At 43.3% G+C, this 19,763-nt stretch overlaps 2 protein-coding genes across 9 annotated transcripts in view; both read left to right on the forward strand.

The window, feature by feature from the left end:
• Positions 1 to 5,903, forward strand: part of PECAM1 (platelet and endothelial cell adhesion molecule 1) — a 35,632-nt gene extending 29,729 nt beyond the window's left edge. For all 8 annotated transcript variants that reach the window (XM_082327028.1, XM_082327029.1, XM_082327030.1 and 5 more), the window contains one exon: positions 4,337 to 5,903. In XM_082327028.1, coding sequence (XP_082183154.1) covers positions 4,337 to 4,366 — 30 coding nt within the window. In that variant the 3' untranslated portion in view covers positions 4,367 to 5,903. The remainder of the gene's footprint in view (positions 1 to 4,336) is intronic.
• Positions 5,904 to 6,058: 155 nt separating this feature from the next.
• Positions 6,059 to 19,763, forward strand: part of TEX2 (testis expressed 2) — a 73,344-nt gene continuing 59,639 nt past the window's right edge. The window contains exons 1-2 of the mRNA XM_082327022.1: positions 6,059 to 7,517; positions 13,529 to 13,673. The gene's annotated coding sequence lies outside the window, so the exon portion shown is untranslated. The remainder of the gene's footprint in view (positions 7,518 to 13,528; positions 13,674 to 19,763) is intronic.

The raw sequence follows: 19,763 nt of genomic DNA on the forward strand, positions 1-19,763 counted from the left end.
CAGAAGTCACTTCTATTCACTGTCTGTGACTGTTTCCTTCTGGATTCAATTTCATCCACTGGTACAGCAAGCAGGATGACTCTAAGGGCTGGTGGTGAAAACTGAGACCTTGTAAGAAATTTTAAAGGCAAGCAATTTCTTACCTCAGAGTACATAGCTATGTCACAGTTATGCTGCTCTAACCAAGAGGTGAGAATAGTACCATCCATAGATGGAGGATCTCAGCTAAACAATTAGGAGTTTTGTGAAGGTTCTGCAGGTGGTAAACAGCTTTATAGGGCTAAGAAGCCAGTGAAAAAAATATGGATTTTTTTTTAAAAAGAATACATGTCTCGAATGAGCTGTTACTCTGCTCTCAAGAGATCTAAGAGGCAGGGAACTTACATTTCAGGAGTACTTTTATGAATGTTAGATAAGCTATGTGATCCAACCTCAAACCATGCAGACTGGGTGTCTTTTCTGCCGTCCACTTTGTGACTCTGGAACTTGTATTTTAAAAGAAAAAGAGAGAGAGAGACTCATAAATAAGAATCACAATAGCACAGTCTACGTCAGCTTATGGCATCCATTTGAGTTTTGAAAGGCTTCATCAGCACTCGCACCCCCATGGGATAAAAAAGCAGCCCATTGTATTATTTACAGACACTGGCAGTGCACTGAAGGTCACAGATTGTGTTACAATAAACAGACATGTATTAACAGGCCAGTAGGGTTTATAGTATCATTGTCTCTCTTAGTTTAAAGGTTTGCTTTTATTCTTTGCTCTCAATTTTCTAAAAATAAATGGAGCTGAACCCTCCTCTGGGTTATACCAGGCATTCCTTGGAAAGTCACGCAGAAGAAAGTTTGTCCCTGTCCAACACAAAAGGAAAAATTGTCAAGAGTGGCTGTGATGATAGACATCTGTGTAAGCTCAGGGAGGAGTTTTTACCTTTTTTTTTTTCCCCACACCCTACATAATTTACAATGGACATTGGATGAAAGACTAAAGTTTTATGAAGATTTTTTTGTTTTCTTTTCCTGTGGCCAAAAGTGAGTAAAAAGTCTCTCCTGGAAGTATAATGAGGCTGCTTCAATGAAAATACACTGACTACCCCATGTAAATTACTTTCATCATAATTAATTGGGCTATTAAAGCTTGCTAAACCAGACAATCTATGACGTAATTTTAGGTTCAAGGGAGAAAAGTGTCAGCTGAGGGCAGTGTTTTCTTTGTGTTGTCTGTACAAACTCCTGTTAACAGTAGGAAAATAATAAACTATTTACTCTGTAAAACTAATCCCATTTTCAGAAACACCCCAAAGAAAAGTCAGCTTTATAACACTTGCACATCTTACTTGAGTTTTCCTAGAAGTAGCCTTACTCAGTTCACATCTGTGACATTGTCCCCTGCTTAGATACTGTTCATGTACTTAAGATAGTAACTATTCCTTTTTTTGAATTATTAGTGCTTTAAAGGACATAGCAAAAAAAAACAGATTCCCCATCTTCTGCTGCTTAAATTCCCACTTCTATTTCCAATAAAGCCTGTGACAAAAAGCAGCACCATCGCTCTTTTGAACTCTCCAGAGGAGTGACCTAAAGTTGGACTGGTCAGATAAATTTCCTTATAGATTTTCCATCCCCTTATTTGCCTCTCAGCACTTTTCAGGCAACACAGATGAGTACAGAAGAGGCAGGGAGCCACTTAAGTGCTTTCTGTCATTATTTTCTTGCAACTGTTTTTTTTCTGTAGCTCATTTTCACACAGTGCTTAACTGTGAGGTACCTCAGAGGTTTGGTCCAAATGAGGAGTTGTTGATCCTACTCATGAAAAGGAAAATGCTTCTTATAAAGTGATCGAGTGGCTTAAACTTCCTCCCCAGCTGTTCTGCTTCTTTATAGCCAAATGAAGTATTTGGCTCAGAGGTGAAGTTGCTTTCCATCTGCTACTCCCTTAATTTGTGAGTGAAAGGAGGCCTTCAGGAGCTAGGCTGGTCAGCTGTCATCTTGATCGCATGAAATGCCAGATGGATTACTTAGCTATAGTGACCTGTCAAAAAGCTTGTAGCATTTGACTCTGCTTAGGAAGTAATAGGTATTCCAGAAGTGTGGGACAAAGGGCACCGCCGCAGAGAGAGTAGTGTTCTGCGAAAAACTGTGTTTTCAGAGACAGGACATGCAACCTTTCTGTTTCAGCAATGATGGCGGAGACTCAACATCAGATCCTGCTGTCCTTTCTACTCTCTAAATTCAAATAACTACGTGGGTTCCACTCCTCAGATATAAACTCTGTTAACTTACTCAGTTCTGCATTGATCTTCCAGAAGTCACAGGCAAAACAGAGTACTGCACTGTGGAAAAGAAAGATGAAGCAAATCATTTTAATGAGTGCTAGCCCTGCTCTTGTGCATTTGCCCCTACATAGTTTCTGTCAGAATAAATATAATCCAGCATGGAAATTTAGGAACTTTGCTTCATCTTCGCTGAGAGACCATTAAAAAATTGAGCTCAGGGCTTCAGTAAACACTATGTACTGACAATAAGTGTTGTGTTACACAGAGGCATTGAAAGTGTTTGTATTATGTCAAGAAACATGGTGCGTTAGAAAAACAGTCAGTTAAAGTTTGAATTATTTGAATTGTATAAAGGCCCAATTGCAGTACAGGTTCTGACTGATTTGCAGTCCAGAGTACCTTGAACCTGAATGTCTTGGACTTTTAGGTCATGTAGAAATGAACCTAAAGTTTTGGGTTGGGGGTTGCTTCCCTCTTTCCCTTCTGTTTCAGAAATTTATATCTTAAATGCCATCCATAGGAAGTATTTGCAAAAGAAATGAATTACTTAGAGAGGAACTGGGAGGAGGTTTCCTTCCTGAAATCAGTGCTGGCAATCTTTCCAAGTTATTTAATGGTCCCAGTTTCTGAAAACATATTGAAGGAAATATCTTAACAATGAGATAGCCACTTCGCCAAATACTAATTGGTATTGTGTCAAATTTACCTCAGCGGTACATTCTGACTTCATATCTCCTCCTCCCCTATTACCTCTTAGATGTGTGCGTGTGTTGGTTTGTTTGTTTGTTTGATTCTGTCCTAGGGCTACATGAGGACTGGCAGATTTAGTCGGGACGTGCTGTACTTTTAGCTGCCTATTTGTTCAACCTCAGAATGTACCCTCTGAGACAGAAACCTGTACAATTCAAATCTATTTGGAAAAATTTCGGGGGTTTTTTCAGCTACTTTCTCATCTTACTCAAGTGATCCCAAAAGTATTTGGTAAATTCTCAGTGGTAAAGGAATTGCTTCACATTGCCAGCACAACATAGCGAGCTCCGAAGGGGGACCTGGCATGTATCTAACTGTGCACGGTAACATGGCACAATAGTTTCAGACAGGAAATGAAGACGAAGGATGTGTCCATTTAAAATTGGGGGGGGGATTTCAGGCAGTCAGGATATGAAAAACAAGGTGATACTCTGAAATAAACATTGAATTATAAACCAGGAATTCCTGCCTCTGACTCATGGGGCAAATCCTTTGGGGGTAAGTCCACAAAAGGAATTAGGCGCCTCAGTGCTGACAGACTAAACTATTAGGTTAGAGGCCATCACGTACTCTTAGCAGATATTTGTTGGAGGAAGGCTTGCTTTGATAACTGATGTCAGGAAAGACCTGACCGTTGTGAATCCTCAGTGGACAGAATTATTTCTGTCATATAATGTAACGACAATGAAGTTCGGGATCTCTCTTTGCCCTTTCCCATTGGCTACCGTAGAGGACTCCTCTATCTGCGTGCTGCCTTTTGTGGTTCTCAGTGCCAGGTTTTTATGTCCCTGCTGTGTACTGAAGATAACCTATTCAAAGGAGCAGACTCTTGTAGAAACATGGTGTCTAAAAGTTGAACACTGCATTGCTCACTGTTGAGATACCCAGTGCTTCTTAGGAAGAGGTTTTCATTCTTGTGCGACTGAAGATGGGGGCCTAATTGTGGCAACTGGGCACCTACTAGTAAATAAGGGATCTGACTTTCAGATTTGTTGAGTGCCAGCAGCTCCCATAAGAATCCGACTTCTATCAGTAAGAGCCCAGTTGCAGATGTTGGTGATTAACAGTGTTGCAGTCTAGCCTGTGATTGTTAACCTAAATCTCCCACTGTCTTATTTCCTTTTTTATCTGATAAAGATAATACTAATATCTCCCCAGGGAACTGTGAGTATTTATTAGCTCATTGTAGAGTGCTCTAAGGAATATGTTACTATATTTAAAGTTTTTGTACTGATCAAAAAGGACAGGAGAGGGCAGGGGGACATTTATATTCATACTTTTTTTTTCTTTTTTGGTCTTATTGCCAACAGAGAATACAAGGGCATCCTGATGCTACTTAGAACAGTCATCTCAAACATCAGCTGGGAGAAGAAAACAAGCCAAGATGGAAGATGTTGCAAATGTTTCAAAAGCTCTGCAGCACTTATTTATGAGTTTGCCAGGCTCTTCTTTTCAAAGTTTATTTCCTCAGGGGGAACAATAGAGCTGTTCCTAAAGCATTTAATGGAAAAAATTACAAATAAAAATTCTCATAGGAAAGTGGCTCTAGAAACCACTGACCTAGGTTCCCATCTTTAATTTCTCCTGCTAATGCAATTTTGCCTTTCTAGCCTCCAATTCATCATGCTCTGAGGAAATAAAAGGGGAAGCTACAGCTGAGGAAGTACATTTCTACAGTGCAGTAACTACTGTGATGCTAGTAGGATGTAGAAATATCTAAGCTTGCTTTAAACTAGCTAACTTGGTCATCAATCAGTAACACTCTACTGTGGCAGATCAGAGCTCAGCACAGCTTGGCCACCCACGTAGGGACTTTGACACGATCTTGCAGCTTGCGCTGAACTCCCTGTGCTGCAGCAGCTGGACTGCTACCGGTCTTGGAGCCAGCTAATTTATAGCTCACTTGGATGCTACACTTCAATGAGGGCCTAACGGAAGAGCGAGCTCTGGGCTCTCTAAAAACTTGAATAACTGTTCAGAGATTCAGTATTTTACTAAGTGCTTCTATCAGTAGAGGCACAAATATTCTTTATTCTTTGCTAAATTGCTTTTCCCCTTTAAAAGTTCTGATGCTTGTTGGTTAGTTTGGTGTGATGGTTCTTCAAGGAATGATTGCCCATCACAGTTATTTTGGATGATGCAAAATATAGGTCTTGAGTGGGTGGATATACTACACCCAGGTCAGTGAGTTTGTACCTGAAAATCCTGTTATGTATAATCCTTATTCCTTTGATTTTAGGAGAAACCTGAAGTCGTACTTGTGTCCAGTTTGTCCCGTATGGAACTCCATACCTATCCTTTTTCTCTATAGTATGATAAACCACTAACATGGATCCAGTTTGGACCTGGATCTAATCTTTGCAGCCCATGTTTATCTCAGTTGCATTAGTTTAGAAAAAGAACACAAAACAAAACAGAAAAAGTGCTGTCCCCAACCCCTTAACCAGCTGGTCTTTGATACTGCAATTGCTCTCCTTTTCGTACTGCAGATTAACTTACTACAAGATCTGGGCCACAGGTAAGAAGGTTCTCATTTTAATTAGAAAATAGTGAAAGAGAGGACATGGATTTGTATATACATATATAGTTACTGCTTTAAGCATTGCATCAAAGGCGCAAAACCAGCAAGAAATACAAAAGGGTTTTATATCCTCATTCCAAACATTTAAATTTTCAAGCTCCAGTTACTGGCTAATATCTCTAATTTATTGTTCCCTATGCAAATGTTGTTTGTATCAAAAGCCTTTCACGAATGACTGACTTCACAGCACTCTTCTGTTGACAAATGTTCATTCTAGCATCCCATGAGCGTCCACACAAATGCATTAGTATAAGGAATGTGAAAAGGTATTTTAATAAAGAAAACTCTGAATTGAACTTTGCACTGGATCTCGCATGTTCATAGTAGGGACCACTTGCAAATGAATGCCTGTAAAATTTTTTATTAGCAATGAACCATATAGATACATTGTATAAATTTACATATGGAAGATGTCATCTCTGCAACAAGTAATTCCAGGCACTTAGATCTGTTGTTATGAACCAGTTTAGCAGCAGGTAAATGCACTTAATTGGTTTAAGAATGGAGCATGGGAGTGCTTGCGTTCATATAAGTCCTTTGCTAAATTACAAAGATAAAAGTTCCTCCACAAATGTTTCCACAGTCCCTGGCACAGCTCAGGAAAGCACTGGTTTCTGGGAAGTTCCAGAATGTCATCTGGGCATGATGGAGCAGCAGTGGGACAATTCACTGATCTATTTCAGCTTGTCTCTTGGCTGGAATAATCCTAAACTATTTTGGATTTAGCCTGTAATAATAGTTATTTGCTCTACTGAAACATACCTGAACTGTCCACTTAGAGTGCTGTGCACTGCTTTGAGCACTTCTGTTTTGTTTTACAGATATACCAAAAATATTTTAAAATATGGGACATTAGATCAGCACACATCTCCAGTGAAGACAAGGTTAATGGGCCCATGAAGTAAACTGCTACACAAGGAGTCCAAATGTCCTGTTATGAGCGTGTCTTCCGGATGCCAAGCAAGCCTCATTGTCCCATTGGAAACATTTGGGAAATAAGTCTTGAATCCGTTACTGAAATGGATTAAAGCTCAGATTAGAGCTCAAACAATACGTAATTGAAAAACAGCCACAAAAATTCAGATTTCTGTGTTGTCACCAAGTTGAGCTCAGCAAATATAAAATGAGGTGTGTTGCTAAATACTTTTTGAGAAGACAAAAGGGATGGAACATCCCCTGACAGCACCGCATCCTGCTTGCACTAAGCACGCTCAGGAAGAGGTTTACCCACTCCACTGCCTTACTTGGTTAACTTTATATTTTCGCTATTGCAGAGCAGGGGCTTTAGGGATGAGATACAGCAATGCTTTAAATCAACAGCCTCTCCTTCCTTGCCACTGATAATTTTTTCTCATTTTCAGCAAACTAGCAGCTGCTTATTGTCTTGTCTAATGTAAGTATGCTTCCGTGTGCCCTTTCGTGGGAAAATCAGTGGTGATGTGCTGCCCGGTTCGCGCTGGCAGCTACCGGCCAGGGCCGCCCGGCTGCCACCGCTTCGGTGTCACCGGGGCCCTGCCGCCGCCTTGCTGCTCCGCCCGCGGCACCCGGCGGCCTCCGGCGTTGATCCGGTGCTGACCCCTGGCGGCAAGGGACCTGCGGGGCGACCGGGGTGGCGACGGGTCCCTCCTGCCTCCGGGGTGGCCCCTGCCGTGCCTGAGGACTGCCTGCATCGGGCTGGAGGGGGCTCAGGCGGGGCAAGCAGGGTGCCGGTGTGCGGGGGGCTGCAGGTCCGACCCCGGTTTCTGGGCCAGGTTCTAACTTTCTTACGCCTACGTGCATAAACTGAGCCTTATGACTTTTATTCCTGCAGCGGTATGATCTCTTCATCTGGACCTCTGCCACTCTTAAAGAACAGTTTTCAAAACGCAGTGTAAACCTCCCAGCCATGGCCACCACCTACTCTCGCATAGGTTAGTGCATTGTTTGTAAATGCTGGGGCACTGCTTCTGCACAGAGTAAACACCCTGTCCATCGGTGGGTGAATAAACCCCAAATTTTATTTACTTTTCTGGGGTGTTACGTGCTTGTTCTAACTGCTTCTTTGTGAGCGTGGTTCAGTTCAAGTTCTTAATGTTGCAATGCATCACTAAGCTGTCTTGCATCATAAGCCCCCAGCTTTTGGGGGCAGGGGAAGTAATGCTGTCAGACTGGCTACAGCCGTTCTGTTGTGAGGGAGAGGACAGGTACAGAGAAAGGAAACAAAGTTTGAGAAAAACAGAGGTATCAAATGAAAAAAACCCACCAATTAAACTAGAAATCAAACTGAAGGTAATAAAGTATCAGTACAGATATAAAAAGCTAGCACATGTTGTTATTTAGAATTTCAAGGCCTTTCTGAATAGACTGCTGAAAGCAGAATAAACATCACTTTTACTGTTATTTGGAGGTAATAAAGCAAGTTGTCATGTCTAAAGAATCACAAAGAACGGGGCTTATTGTCTTCATGCTTTGAAATGCTCCACTCTGAATCACAGGTGCTCCCATGAAAAAAAGCTTAGAGAGTCTAGCAATCATGAGAATGTGGCTTGCATGGGAAGCTCCAATTAAATGCGAGCATTTATATTTATACAGGTAATTTGTTTTCTCACCAGCCACAGAGTGGGAAGGCTGAAAAAATTCTCACCATTGCAGGAAATAATCACTGTAGTTAAGTTTTAAATTTAATAGCAAAAGAAATCACGGTTTTCTCAGGGAGGGAGTCACCTGCAAAGTCTGATGACAAACAGAATAACAACATGAAACTGAAATGAAAGATTTAGCACAAATCAGCAAAGGTCTAGGCAGGCACTGCGAAGGCACTCAGAATATGCCCCGATCGCCCTGGGATCTGCAGTAGCACTGAACTGTGCCAGAAGCTGTAACGGTGATTGTTAGAAACGGACCTCACTCGGTATCCTGGGTCTGACCACATTGTCGAGGTTAAGAGGAATTCAGATCCAAAAGGTATTGTTTGAGGAGTAGTTCTGCAAATAAACTATCACTTACAGTAAAGATAGAACCTGGCACTGAAATTAATAGATTAGTAATATATTTCTGTGTAATCTTGAATGTGTAAGAGTACCAGATGAAATCAGGGCCTCCTTTTGCGTAATGAAAATGCGGCAATTTTTTCACGGAACAAAACCCAGGAGTGACCAGTGTGACAGCTCACCGTCCTCTGGTTACTGCCCTGATTTTTCTGTAGTTGTCTTTTTGTTTTAATGTTTTACTTGGGAGATAAAAGGAGATCTTGGCATGAAGGCTTATTACAGGGAAGAAAGAAAGTGAAAAGAAGATAAAAGGAAAGAGAGGGGGGAGTGAGCAGGGCTGGGGGAGAGAACTCCCCCAGACTGTGGCAGGTTTGGGAAGGAACAGCCCATCAGCCCAGTCACCTTAACGGCTCCACACTTCACGGTGTTGGCGATGCTCTGGGGAATGTGCTGTGGCAGAATCAGTGCTGTGGAGGTGGCTCGTCCCAAACATTCATGTGTTTATAGTAGTCCTGTGACCGCTAGGACACGTAGAAAATATACCTGTTAATAAAAAGTACTTTTGCAGGTAACAGCACCATTGATCCAAGAAGACAATAGGTTCATTTCAACTGCTGCTGTCGGTGTGTTAGTCCTGCACGGGGACGCGTAGCCACGAGGCACTGAGGGGCCTGTCGGATAGGCAGCTGCTCTAACAGATGATGATATTGACATTGCGAGTGTGTGCCTTCAAAAGAAAACATCATATTACACTGTTATTTAGCTGGCATAATCCAAGCCCCGTTCAGTGCTTGGAGAGGAACTGTGGCTGCTGAAATAGCCTGTTTCCACAAAGCTCTTATCAATACTTGCATAGGGAGAGCTTGGCTTTAAATCCTCTGCACTCGCTTTTTATTTATTCATTTTTTAACTACACGCAGAGCCAAGTGTCCACTGCAACTGACAGTTTCACTTTGCAAATCAATGAGACAGTGCTACAAGGGCAGAAGTCTCGCCTGTGAACTTCATATTGTTCAGAGCGGCCAAACCGATGTCCCTGACTGACTGCTGTCTTCATGGAACTAATCCGTGCCAAGTGCCTGAACTCCCCTGTGGCTCTCACCATCCACCCAGGCTGTTCCCTAGTGGGACCGTCTGCGGTAGTTCAGGCTCCAACCAGCAGTAAGTTGTGGAAATGTGTCCTCTCCCAAATGCAATCCCCACTTTCCAGCCCCAGCTTTTCCTTAGGGAACTCTGCTCTGTTTGGGGATAAGTGCTTCCAAGGCAGTGAAAACGTGAGCTGCTGGTCTGCCCTTAGGAGTGGAGGGGACAGAGAGGTTGACATCAATGGGACAAAGATGAGGGCTTCGGCTTAAGTGGGGTGAGTCATGGTATTACTGGAAGGAGTGAACTTGGCATTCCTGCTTGATAATAGACTGAGAGTCTAATGGAAGAAAAAATTGTCAAGTCTATGAAGATGTGGTCAGAGTGTAAGTCAATTAATGAAAATTACAGCCACGCAGGTTATTAAATTAACATGAGATTGTCAATAGGAAATATAGATCGCTTTTGAATAATTTTAAATTATTTAAAGCACGGTAATAATGAAAATCTCACAAAGTCTCCATAATGCAAAACTTAGTTTTGATTTTATTAGTTTGAGTTGTTTTTTATATTTTTTGTTTCAACTCCATGATCATTAAGGAACGGGAGATTTAAAGAGCAAGACATTCTTATTTAGGAATGCCCAAAGCTACAAAAGCTGTTATGAGGTAAAAGCTCAGAGGTGGCTGGAGATGAGCTGTGATTCTGCAGTGTGATCCATGGCAGAGCTGAAATCAGGTAAAGCCAACTGTGTCTAAAAGCAGTCCTTGCATGCAAAATGATAGATCAAATTTTCTAGCCACTGACTGTGCCCAGATCAGCCAGTCAGCTGATCAGGACTAGATGGCCCGTATTGTTTCAATTACTTTGGCCATTAATGACAATACTTCTCACAAGCACGTTGGACCTGCTGTGCCTGATACTCCTGTAATTCTCACCACATGTGGCCACTGCCACTGGAGCTGTGGCCTCCAGATAAGAATTTAGGATTTTGCACTGCCCTGGACTCCTGGAAATGCCTGCATATAGACAAAGAGAACAGGAGTGAACTACCTCCCTGGCTGCAATTTCCAGACAATTTTGGTGAACAGAGCTCAGCCCTGACTCAGGGTATTCCTCAGGGCTGGAAGAAGAAATCCAAATGTACTTATAGCATTCGTTGGCACTCTTGAAAAACTGGTTCCACCTGTGGGTGCTGAGCCTGTAACAGCCTCCAGACAATCTGTCCCCCCTGGCTGGAAGTCAGAGACCTTAAGGGAGCAGAGAGGGGAAATATGCAGACTTATGAAGAGAGGTTCATGTTCCTCCCAGGGACCTTGGGGACCAGTTGATCTCTACAGAGTGACGGTATGTTCAGCATGACTGAAAGTATTAGCTGGCTCAGCCCTGAAACCTCAGAACATTGTGTACGCTGCTTAAATCCAGTTTAGTCACTGCTGGAGGCAGGCAAGGCTGCCCTATTAGAAAACAACCCTGACACACACCTATGCTTTGTCAAACAAGAAACACTGAAAGGGTTTTCTTTAACTATCTTTATTTCCTTTTCCTTTCTTTTTCTTTTTCTTTTTTTTTTTTTTCTGAAGCTCATCTTTTCCCACTGACTTGATTTCTTTCTGACTGTTCCAGGATGAATCACACGGTCATAGAATCATAGAATCATAGAATAGTTTAGGTTGGAAAAGACCTTTAAGATCATTGAGTCCAACCGTTAACCCAGCACTGCCAAGCCCACCACTAAACCACGTCCCTAAGCGCCACATCTACCTGTCTTCTAAATTCCCCCAGGGATGGGGACTCAACCCCTTCCCTGGGCAGCCTGTTCCAATACTTGACAACCTTTTTGGTGAAGAATTTTTTCCTAATATGCAACCTAAACCTTTCCTGGCGCAATTTGAGGCCGTTTCCTCCCGTCCCATTGCTTGTTCCTGGGGAGAAGAGACCGACCCCCCCGGCTCCAGCCCCCTTTCAGGCCGTTGCAGAGAGCGATGAGGGCTCCCCTCAGCCTCCTCTTCTCCAGGCTGAGCCCCCCCAGCTCCCCCAGCCGCTCCTCCCCAGCCTTGGGCTCCAGCCCCTGCCCCAGCCTCGCTGCCCTGCCCTGGCCACGCTCCAGCCCCCCCGTGGCCTTCGCGGGGTGAGGGGCCCCAAACTGAACACAGGATTTGAGGTGCAGCCTCACCAGTGCTGAGTACAGGGGGACAATCACTGCCTTAGTTCTGCTGGCCACACTATTCCTGAAACAAGCCCGGATGCCGTTGGCCCTCTTGGCCACCTGGGCACACTGCTGGCTCATGTTCAGCCGGCTGTCAGCCAACACCCCCAGGTCCTTTTCCGCCAGGCAGCTCCCAGCCGCTCCTCCCCACGCCTGCAGCGGTGCCTGGGGTTGTTGGGACCCACGTGCAGGCCCCGGCACTGAGCCTTGTTGAACAGTCCTACCTGTCTCTCTGTATACCAAATGGGACTGTGGAAATTGGACCTGACTAATGCCCCCTACAAGGAGAAAATGATAATTGATGCTTTTTAATTACAAGTTTCCTGCATTATGGTCTAGTTTTTCAGCTTGTAATCATTAACAGTATAACAGAGACTTAAGTAAATTGTTGCCTTTTGCTCTTTTGTAGCATATATAGGTCAGATTTTCATGTTTAACCGTTATTATCTCTGACACTAATTAGTGCACTGACTGGCTGACAAAGGTCACATCTGTGTTTTCTTCATTGCATACAAACATGGATAGGGCTGTGTGCTCACACCAACTGATTCTCCTAATTGCTGGAGTCATTTCCACCAGGGCAAAATCACTAGTTTGACTTGGTAACTGCTTTACACCTACTTTGTACTTATGTCAGTGAAAGACAAGGTTGAGGGCAAAGCAGTGTCAGCAGTCATCTCGTCCACAGCACATGTCCCCTGTTCCGCACTTCATAAGTCATAGCAATCACGCTTCACGCATCCTTGGCTTTTCAAGCTCTGTGCAGTTGCAGTCAAAGGGATGAAGCTGTTGCCTTTGCATGAGGAAATGAATGGAGCTTTTATTCCCTGTCTTTGACCAAAGCACTTAGATGGTTTTAGGCCCAGCGGATTGTTTCTAATAGCAGGCAAAATTGATCACTCAGGTACTTTGATGCAGCCCTTTATTTACAAAGAAAGTACAAAATTCTGTTTCCTTGAACAGAAGAGGAATTAGACAATAGGAGACACTTTCTCTGCATGCAATTTCAATCCTTTCAGCCAGCACTTTATCCAGAAGCACTCCACCAGCTTTTTTTTCTCAAGGTCGTTCTTGTAGAGTTTATCTGGTTCTGCCTGGTTTTGAGAGAAGGCCGCTCCTGTCAGACCATAGGAGCACACAGCTGCTCCAAGCACTACCCTGCTCCCCGCACCTTCAAAGCCCAACATTTCAGTCAGGAGAAACCTCGAATGCATTAGCTTCTCCTCCAGGTTTGCCCTTTTGCCTTCTTTCTTAGGGTGGCTGTTCCTGTTTCAGCTGCCTGCTTCTGTATGAGAGCTTGTTTGTTTCTTATACAAAAGAATATCCAGTGAAAGGCAACATTAAACCCGTTGGGGTCATAAGCTTTTGCCTGAACCCTGTGTCTGGATGGCATAGGGTTAGATACGCAGCATGTGCCTTTGTGCTGATGAAGAGTACGACCTTTGCACACTTACTGTCAGTGGTGAGGAACAGGAATATGTGATGGAATTGGGGCAAGATGAGATTCTCACTGCCCAAGTGAAGTTTTTACTATATACTCCCCTTGCCACTAGAGAGAAATACCCTGTTGACCAATAAGCAGTATGCATTGCTAATACTGGGTTGAATTTCTCTGCGTTCTTGCCCTACTCATCATATTTAACCTTGGATTTATTTGTAGAGAACTGCACGGAAAATCCTGTTTAAGAAAGAAAGAAAGCCTGGACATCATGAGTTTTCTTGCAATATTGTCCTGGACAGCGTCCAATCTGTAAATGAATGAACACCGACATCTAAACCATCCCCAGGGGAGGTTCAAGATCCATGTGAGTTCAGTAAGAGGTTCCTAAATAGCTGTAACAAGCCCATACTTCAAAAGAAATACATTTTGCTATTTTTAAAACATGCGACTTTTGGAAGGCTTTGAGTATAAAGATTAATTCTCTGTCTAAATGCAGTAGAAGGCAGCACTGACTGGTGAGTCTCACTCAAATCTGGAAGGTTTTAATATTGTCTGGAATCTGGATTTGATGTTCTAAAAGCTTAAGGTATGACTGTGTTTACTTTTTTCCCCAGAGCAGACGGTGCACGTACTTACAGATTCCTTAGCATATCTCACTGGATTAATGTGAAAAAAATTTTATCTATATCAGACTCAGAGATGCTGGTTGGATAGATTACTGAGCAATGTTTAATTGAAAGATTTAATGATACTCTGAACAAGACATGACTCACTCTTGAACAACAGAGAACAGCTCCTACATATGAAAAAAACCCAAGGTCCTATGGAGCCAGGTGTTGCTGCACAGTGTGATGCTATTTGCAGTAGGTAGCAATAGAAGACGGCTGTGGAAGCTGAGCAGAAGGCTCAGGGCAGCTGGGCAGGTTTCAGGATTATGCACCAGGTCACTAAAATTACAAAGTGAAGCTGAGCGGAGTATTCTCAGTGCCTGGCATTAGACATCTACCCTGGATGTCTGAGCTACGAGGCTACTCTGCTCTCCAGTACAGTCACTGAGAGTCCTGTTCTGAACTGCTCTTTGGAGGTGCCTGTCCCTTTTCATTGCCTATAACAGGTAGTCTAAGGAGCACAGATTCCCTATCAAGCCACCTGAGCGATTAGCACAGTGAGATGTTATTTAATATGTCTCTGTGCCGAGGTCTTCCTCCTAAAGTGGTGTACAGTTAATATTATTGGAGAAAAGGAGAATGTGAAGTCCAGAACAAGAATTCAATTATGGAGGCACTGAGAACATTTGGCTTCGGAGCCTGGGTCCAAATCTGTTAGAGAAATGGGCTGTCACTGGTGTTTGGTTGTAGGGAGAGAAGGGAAGGATTGAATCTTGGCTGTGATTATTTTGGGTGAATGGACAAGTCCTGAATGCTTTGTCAGAGGCAGTTCTTTAACATGGGAAAATATCAGTCCTGTGTTTGCTTTCAAAGTTGTGCTTGTTTGTTCTGGGGTGTAACTGCACCTTTGTGTTCTCATTGTTTAAGCCCAGTCTCCTCAGCAAAAGTCAGTGTCTGACTTGCCCCGTTTAAAAGAAGACCTTGCCCCTATTTTATCCTAAAATGCTGGACTGACTGGCATAGACATTTGAGTTTATTCTATGATATGCAGATATGGGCCACAATGATGCTACTGCTCAGTTGAAGGTTACTAATTACTGTCACAGAGGTTGCAGTTCCTGAAAACTTGGCAAAGTTAATGTAAATAAAGGTTCTAGCAACATTCAGGTTTGAAATTACACTGTCTAGATCTGCACAACAGCCTAAATGATATCAGCCTTACGAAAACAATGCATGTTGTTTACGCCTTAGAACGTGGGAAGTGCCCTGACCAGGGGTCCACCTATGCCAGTTCCCCATCTCAGCTGGAGAAACCAAAGTCTCTTTGGTGTTTTATGCCTCTTTTGTAATGAAGAATTCACTTCATGCTGCAATTTCTGATTCCGTTTTACCAGGTATACATTCAGCTCTGGCTCAGATGTTAATGCTCTCAGAACAAAGACATCTGAGCAATATGTCGCTATTTTTATGATAGTGTTGATGTTTTGAGCTCACGCCAGCACGATCCAGGAACAATTCCCATTAAGTCTATTGATGTGAGTCTTTCCTCGAAGGGGACACTCAGGAAACCTTACCTGAATTATCTTTTAAAGTAGATTAGCTAAATTCTATTAAACCCTATGCAGATATTCATATTCAGAATTAAGTGACATTAATCTGATTTAGTGTACTTCACTCTGAAACTGAAGAAAGCTAAATCAAATGAAGGCCATTTTAATTCTGAGTAACAGCACTCCTGCCAGACTCCAGTGTAACTTCAGCAACCACTTTCAAGTCACACTTGTCATTAATTCAGATTAATTTTTCTGACTTTCCCTGTGAAGACAAGGGACAATAAAATCATCACAGGTGACCTGACCATATGTTCTGCTTCCCCCCTACCCCCGCCCCCCAAACACTATGGACCTAGCTCCTCCTGAATATTGGACAGTCGGTTTGGAGTTCTGGATCTGAAGGTTGCCGTTCATTTCTAGTCTATTGTCAATGCTCTTTTCTCTTTACTAACCGTTTATATTAAGTAGAACCTTAGCATCTGTCCAGCAAGAGGAGAAGGGTACTCACTGCTGGCTGGTGTTAATGTTCCTGCGGTAGAGCTGTGCATGTGGAAAAGTTGCAGTGTGTGTGCCTGGTTTAAATATGTAGCTTCAGCTGTTCTGTATCAGGAGTACTAAATTTACTTGTAGATTTAAAATAGGTGAATGATTTGGCAGCTAAAAGGTCAGGACACTTGCTGTTTACTTTGTGCTTTGCTTTTCCTGATTAACAGAAAATTGTCTGTAGCATCTGATGTTATTGTCAAGGATTTCTGGTGTAATGCCTGTGCAGACAAAATGTAGAATAGCGCCATTGTATCCCCTATACCTTCCCCCAGCTTTGTATTTTGTCACAGTTGCACTTTGAAGTACTCCAGCACTCAGGCAGCATATATTCTAACTCACAAAGGTCTCTGCGGAGGGAGTATTGACTTCTCCATCATGTGCAGATCAAATTTCAGGCTTTTAGAGTTTTGTGCATTTGCCAGGTACACTGAAATACAGATACCAGCTCTTGCAACCTTCATGTGACTTTGGCAGCACGCACGTGGCTATTCCGCATGGCACATGGACTCACCTCTTCCCCAGAGATGGATGGCACCACGGCTATAGGTATGCACCAGCCATTTTCCCTATCTGGATTCACTGTCAGGGGTGAGGTTAGCCTATGTGAGAAGCATCAAGAAGGTTTTGCAGGCCTGAGAGACACCAGTGCAAATTCACAGCATTCAAACTGTTTGCCCTCGGCTGCATGGCAAAGCACCTTCCCTGGGAACAGGCCTGCCCCTGGGGGTCACCTTGGCAGCACGGTTCTAGCTCCGCACGCCCTGCTGACCTTGTTTTAGCCTGTTCTGTGAATACACTTGACCCCCTGGCAGCCACGAGAGGCTGTGCTGTTGGCTCCTACCAGTACGTCAGCCCGCAGTTGCAGGGAGATAGGTGGAAGTTAGAACCTCCTCGGGCTCTGGAAATGTGTCTTCTCTGAGCGTGTGAAAGGACTTGATGTGAGGAGTAGTACAGACCTGTTTGTCCACAGATACTTGGCAATCTAAAAACCTTTAATAAATTTTACAAAAGAGAGAGAGAGGGAAAGAGGAAGATCACAAGGACAAATGAGAAGAGGATCGATCCTCAGCTCAGCTTTAAAAATGAAGCAACAATTAAAAAAAAACCCCACACAGAACAATGTTCTTTAGCACAGGAAGCAACAAGAGCTCCCAGCTTCTGCAGGTCCCAGGGGATTTCAGAAGCAGAGTTGGAGCTAGGCTCAGAGAGCTGGCAGGGGAGGCTTTCCGAGGAGGGTATGACCTGGCTCTGCTTCTTTGTGCCACCGAGAAGCCAGGCAGCAGCACTGCTGCTCAGGGGCTGGGATCGGGGCGGGGAGAAGTGACGGGCTGGAGGCCAAGATGGGCAGATTCGCAGCTTAGAGAATTCAGGTGCAAAGTGAAGCTCATACTCCCTTCCGCACAGTGCAGCCATTGGGCAGGGGAAGAACTGGGAGGTGCTGAGGATGCTATCGTTTCAGCGCTTGACAAGGAGAAGACGGGCGCACAAGCGCTGCGGAAGGAGCGTGGCATTCAGGAAGCTCATCCTCTCCTCCGTGCCCATAGTCAGAACCAGCTGAAGCCCACTGGGAAGCTTGGCCTTTTGAGTGCTTGTTGGGTTGCTGTACACATTGAGTGGGCTGGGGGGCTCGCTTGTTTTTTCCGTGCTAAGCCTCTTTCCATTGCGCTTACTATTGCACAGATAACGAACAAACAAAATAACAGTAAGGCTGTTCTCACACGTACACACAAAACCACATATGCCAAGATTCACATGTTCAGGCACAGCTGCTGCCTCATTCATTTTAAAGCTTCTCAGCATAAAATTGCGAGCAGGCCTGTGCTGCAGTTCTCGGGTCTTCCCCAGGAGATCCGATGGCAATGAGAGGTTTGTGAAAACCATGTGGAAACTCAAATCTCATGTAATGTTCTTTTCTCACAAAAGTACAAGCTTTAAACTGTCCTGAGCTGTGAAATTCTGGTGGGGACACTACAGAGAAATGAACTGAGCCTCACAGTAGCTCTTGGAGAGAAATATTACTTCTTATTTTACAGCCTGCTCAAGCACTGCTTTTAAAAGGCATTTAAATGTCTCCCTCACATATTCGGAAAGATTAAAGTAATTTTTTTCAAAAGCAGCTCCTGACTATATATACCTATTTCTAGAACCCGCAGGCCTGTTTTTTCTCAGAATGACTGCATATTTATACATAGGATACTGAAATATTAAAAATAAATAAGCATTACTTTATTCTCTTGTCTTTTTGTAGGATGGGGGGAAGATAGATAAATTATCCAACAAAAGGATTTACTCTTACAGCACTGAATGATTCAAAAAGTCAGAGATTCTTCCTTTTTCCCTCTTCCGTCTGACTGGGACTTGCCTTTAGAAGAGGATTCCCAAGAGGCCATACGCCCGATGAAGCTCAGAGGCAGGTAACCTGGTCAGACACAGCTTGTGCCTAGCTCTTCCCAGTGGCTGGCTCCAGCCTTTGCTCAGCACCTATCACTCTATGGAAGAAGCCTCTGCTGAGCACCTAACTTCAGGTGCAAAAATATTTCTCTCAAGGTCAGGCCTTTTAGGCCATATGTTGCCTAAGTTAGGTGCAAACAGAGGGCGGAAAAAGCTTCAGAAATTCTAGTGAATTGTTTATAGTTGAACAGAGCTAAAACCAACCCATCAGTCACAGTTCCAGCCATAGTCTCTGTTCCTGCAGGGAAAACCTGTTGTTAAGAAAACAACCATTATCTTATCTTCAGACTTTGGAAACATTAACATTAGCTTTGTATAATGATTCAAAGGTCTGCCTATATGCAATGACAGCTATGAAAAGAAACCTATCCTAGATGATTGAATACACTCGTACATATATTTAAAATATAATGTTGTCTTTTTAATTAAAAAAAGACTGCAGAATAAATAAAGGTGATGCAATGATGTTCACACAGTGCAGCCTTTTGCTGGATTCCTTCAGCTCAGGGAGACTTAAGAGTGCCGAGTTTACTGCTCGGACATCCAACAGCTTGAAGGATCTGGCCCTCCATTTCGTGAACTCAGGCCTCTCCTCACAGAAGCAGATTTTGCCGGGTGCTGACCACTCTCGGTCACCTCTGGTTTTACAGTTACATGCAGGAATCCTGGTTTTAAAAAGAGCTACTAAGAGCCTTGAAGAATCCAAAGATGCCTGGCGATAATTCACTTCCACAAGCATTGAATTGTCCCTGAAATTTAAAGAGAAAAGCAGGGTGCTACCTGCACCTGCTTTTGAACTAGACTACAAAACCTAGTACCTACCATATATATAATGCCTAGTGTAACAGGACCCCGAGCCTTGGCTGAGCCGTAGCTGTAGGTAAGGCAGTAAACTATTTGAAAATTAATATTGTATATTTAACTCTTCACATTAGCTAGTTTGGAGCAATTTGAATTCTGCTCACATATCCCACTAAATGTTGGCTAGTAAATAAATTAACTTTCACCTCATCCCCTCATAAAGCATCATAAATTTGAACACTGGTATGAAATAGAGTCTGAAAGATCTCGTAGGATTCTTCGTGTTTTATTTCCAACTGAAATTGTTAAAGAGAAGTGAGGAGAATTCACACAGCCAAATTAATCCATGGGGTGGCTAAAGAACCTGGGTAGCTAAGGCCAACATGAATCTGACCCAGTGTAAAGGTGTAATCTCATTATTAACTGTCTTCAGAAGCAAGAGCAATTAAGTGAAGGGTAAAAGCAGTGGTAAGGCTGTCATTTATTGCATGAGAC

This window comes from Platalea leucorodia, assembly GCF_965183815.1.
Source record: "Platalea leucorodia genome assembly, chromosome: 14".
Classification (NCBI taxonomy): domain Eukaryota; kingdom Metazoa; phylum Chordata; class Aves; order Pelecaniformes; family Threskiornithidae; genus Platalea; species Platalea leucorodia.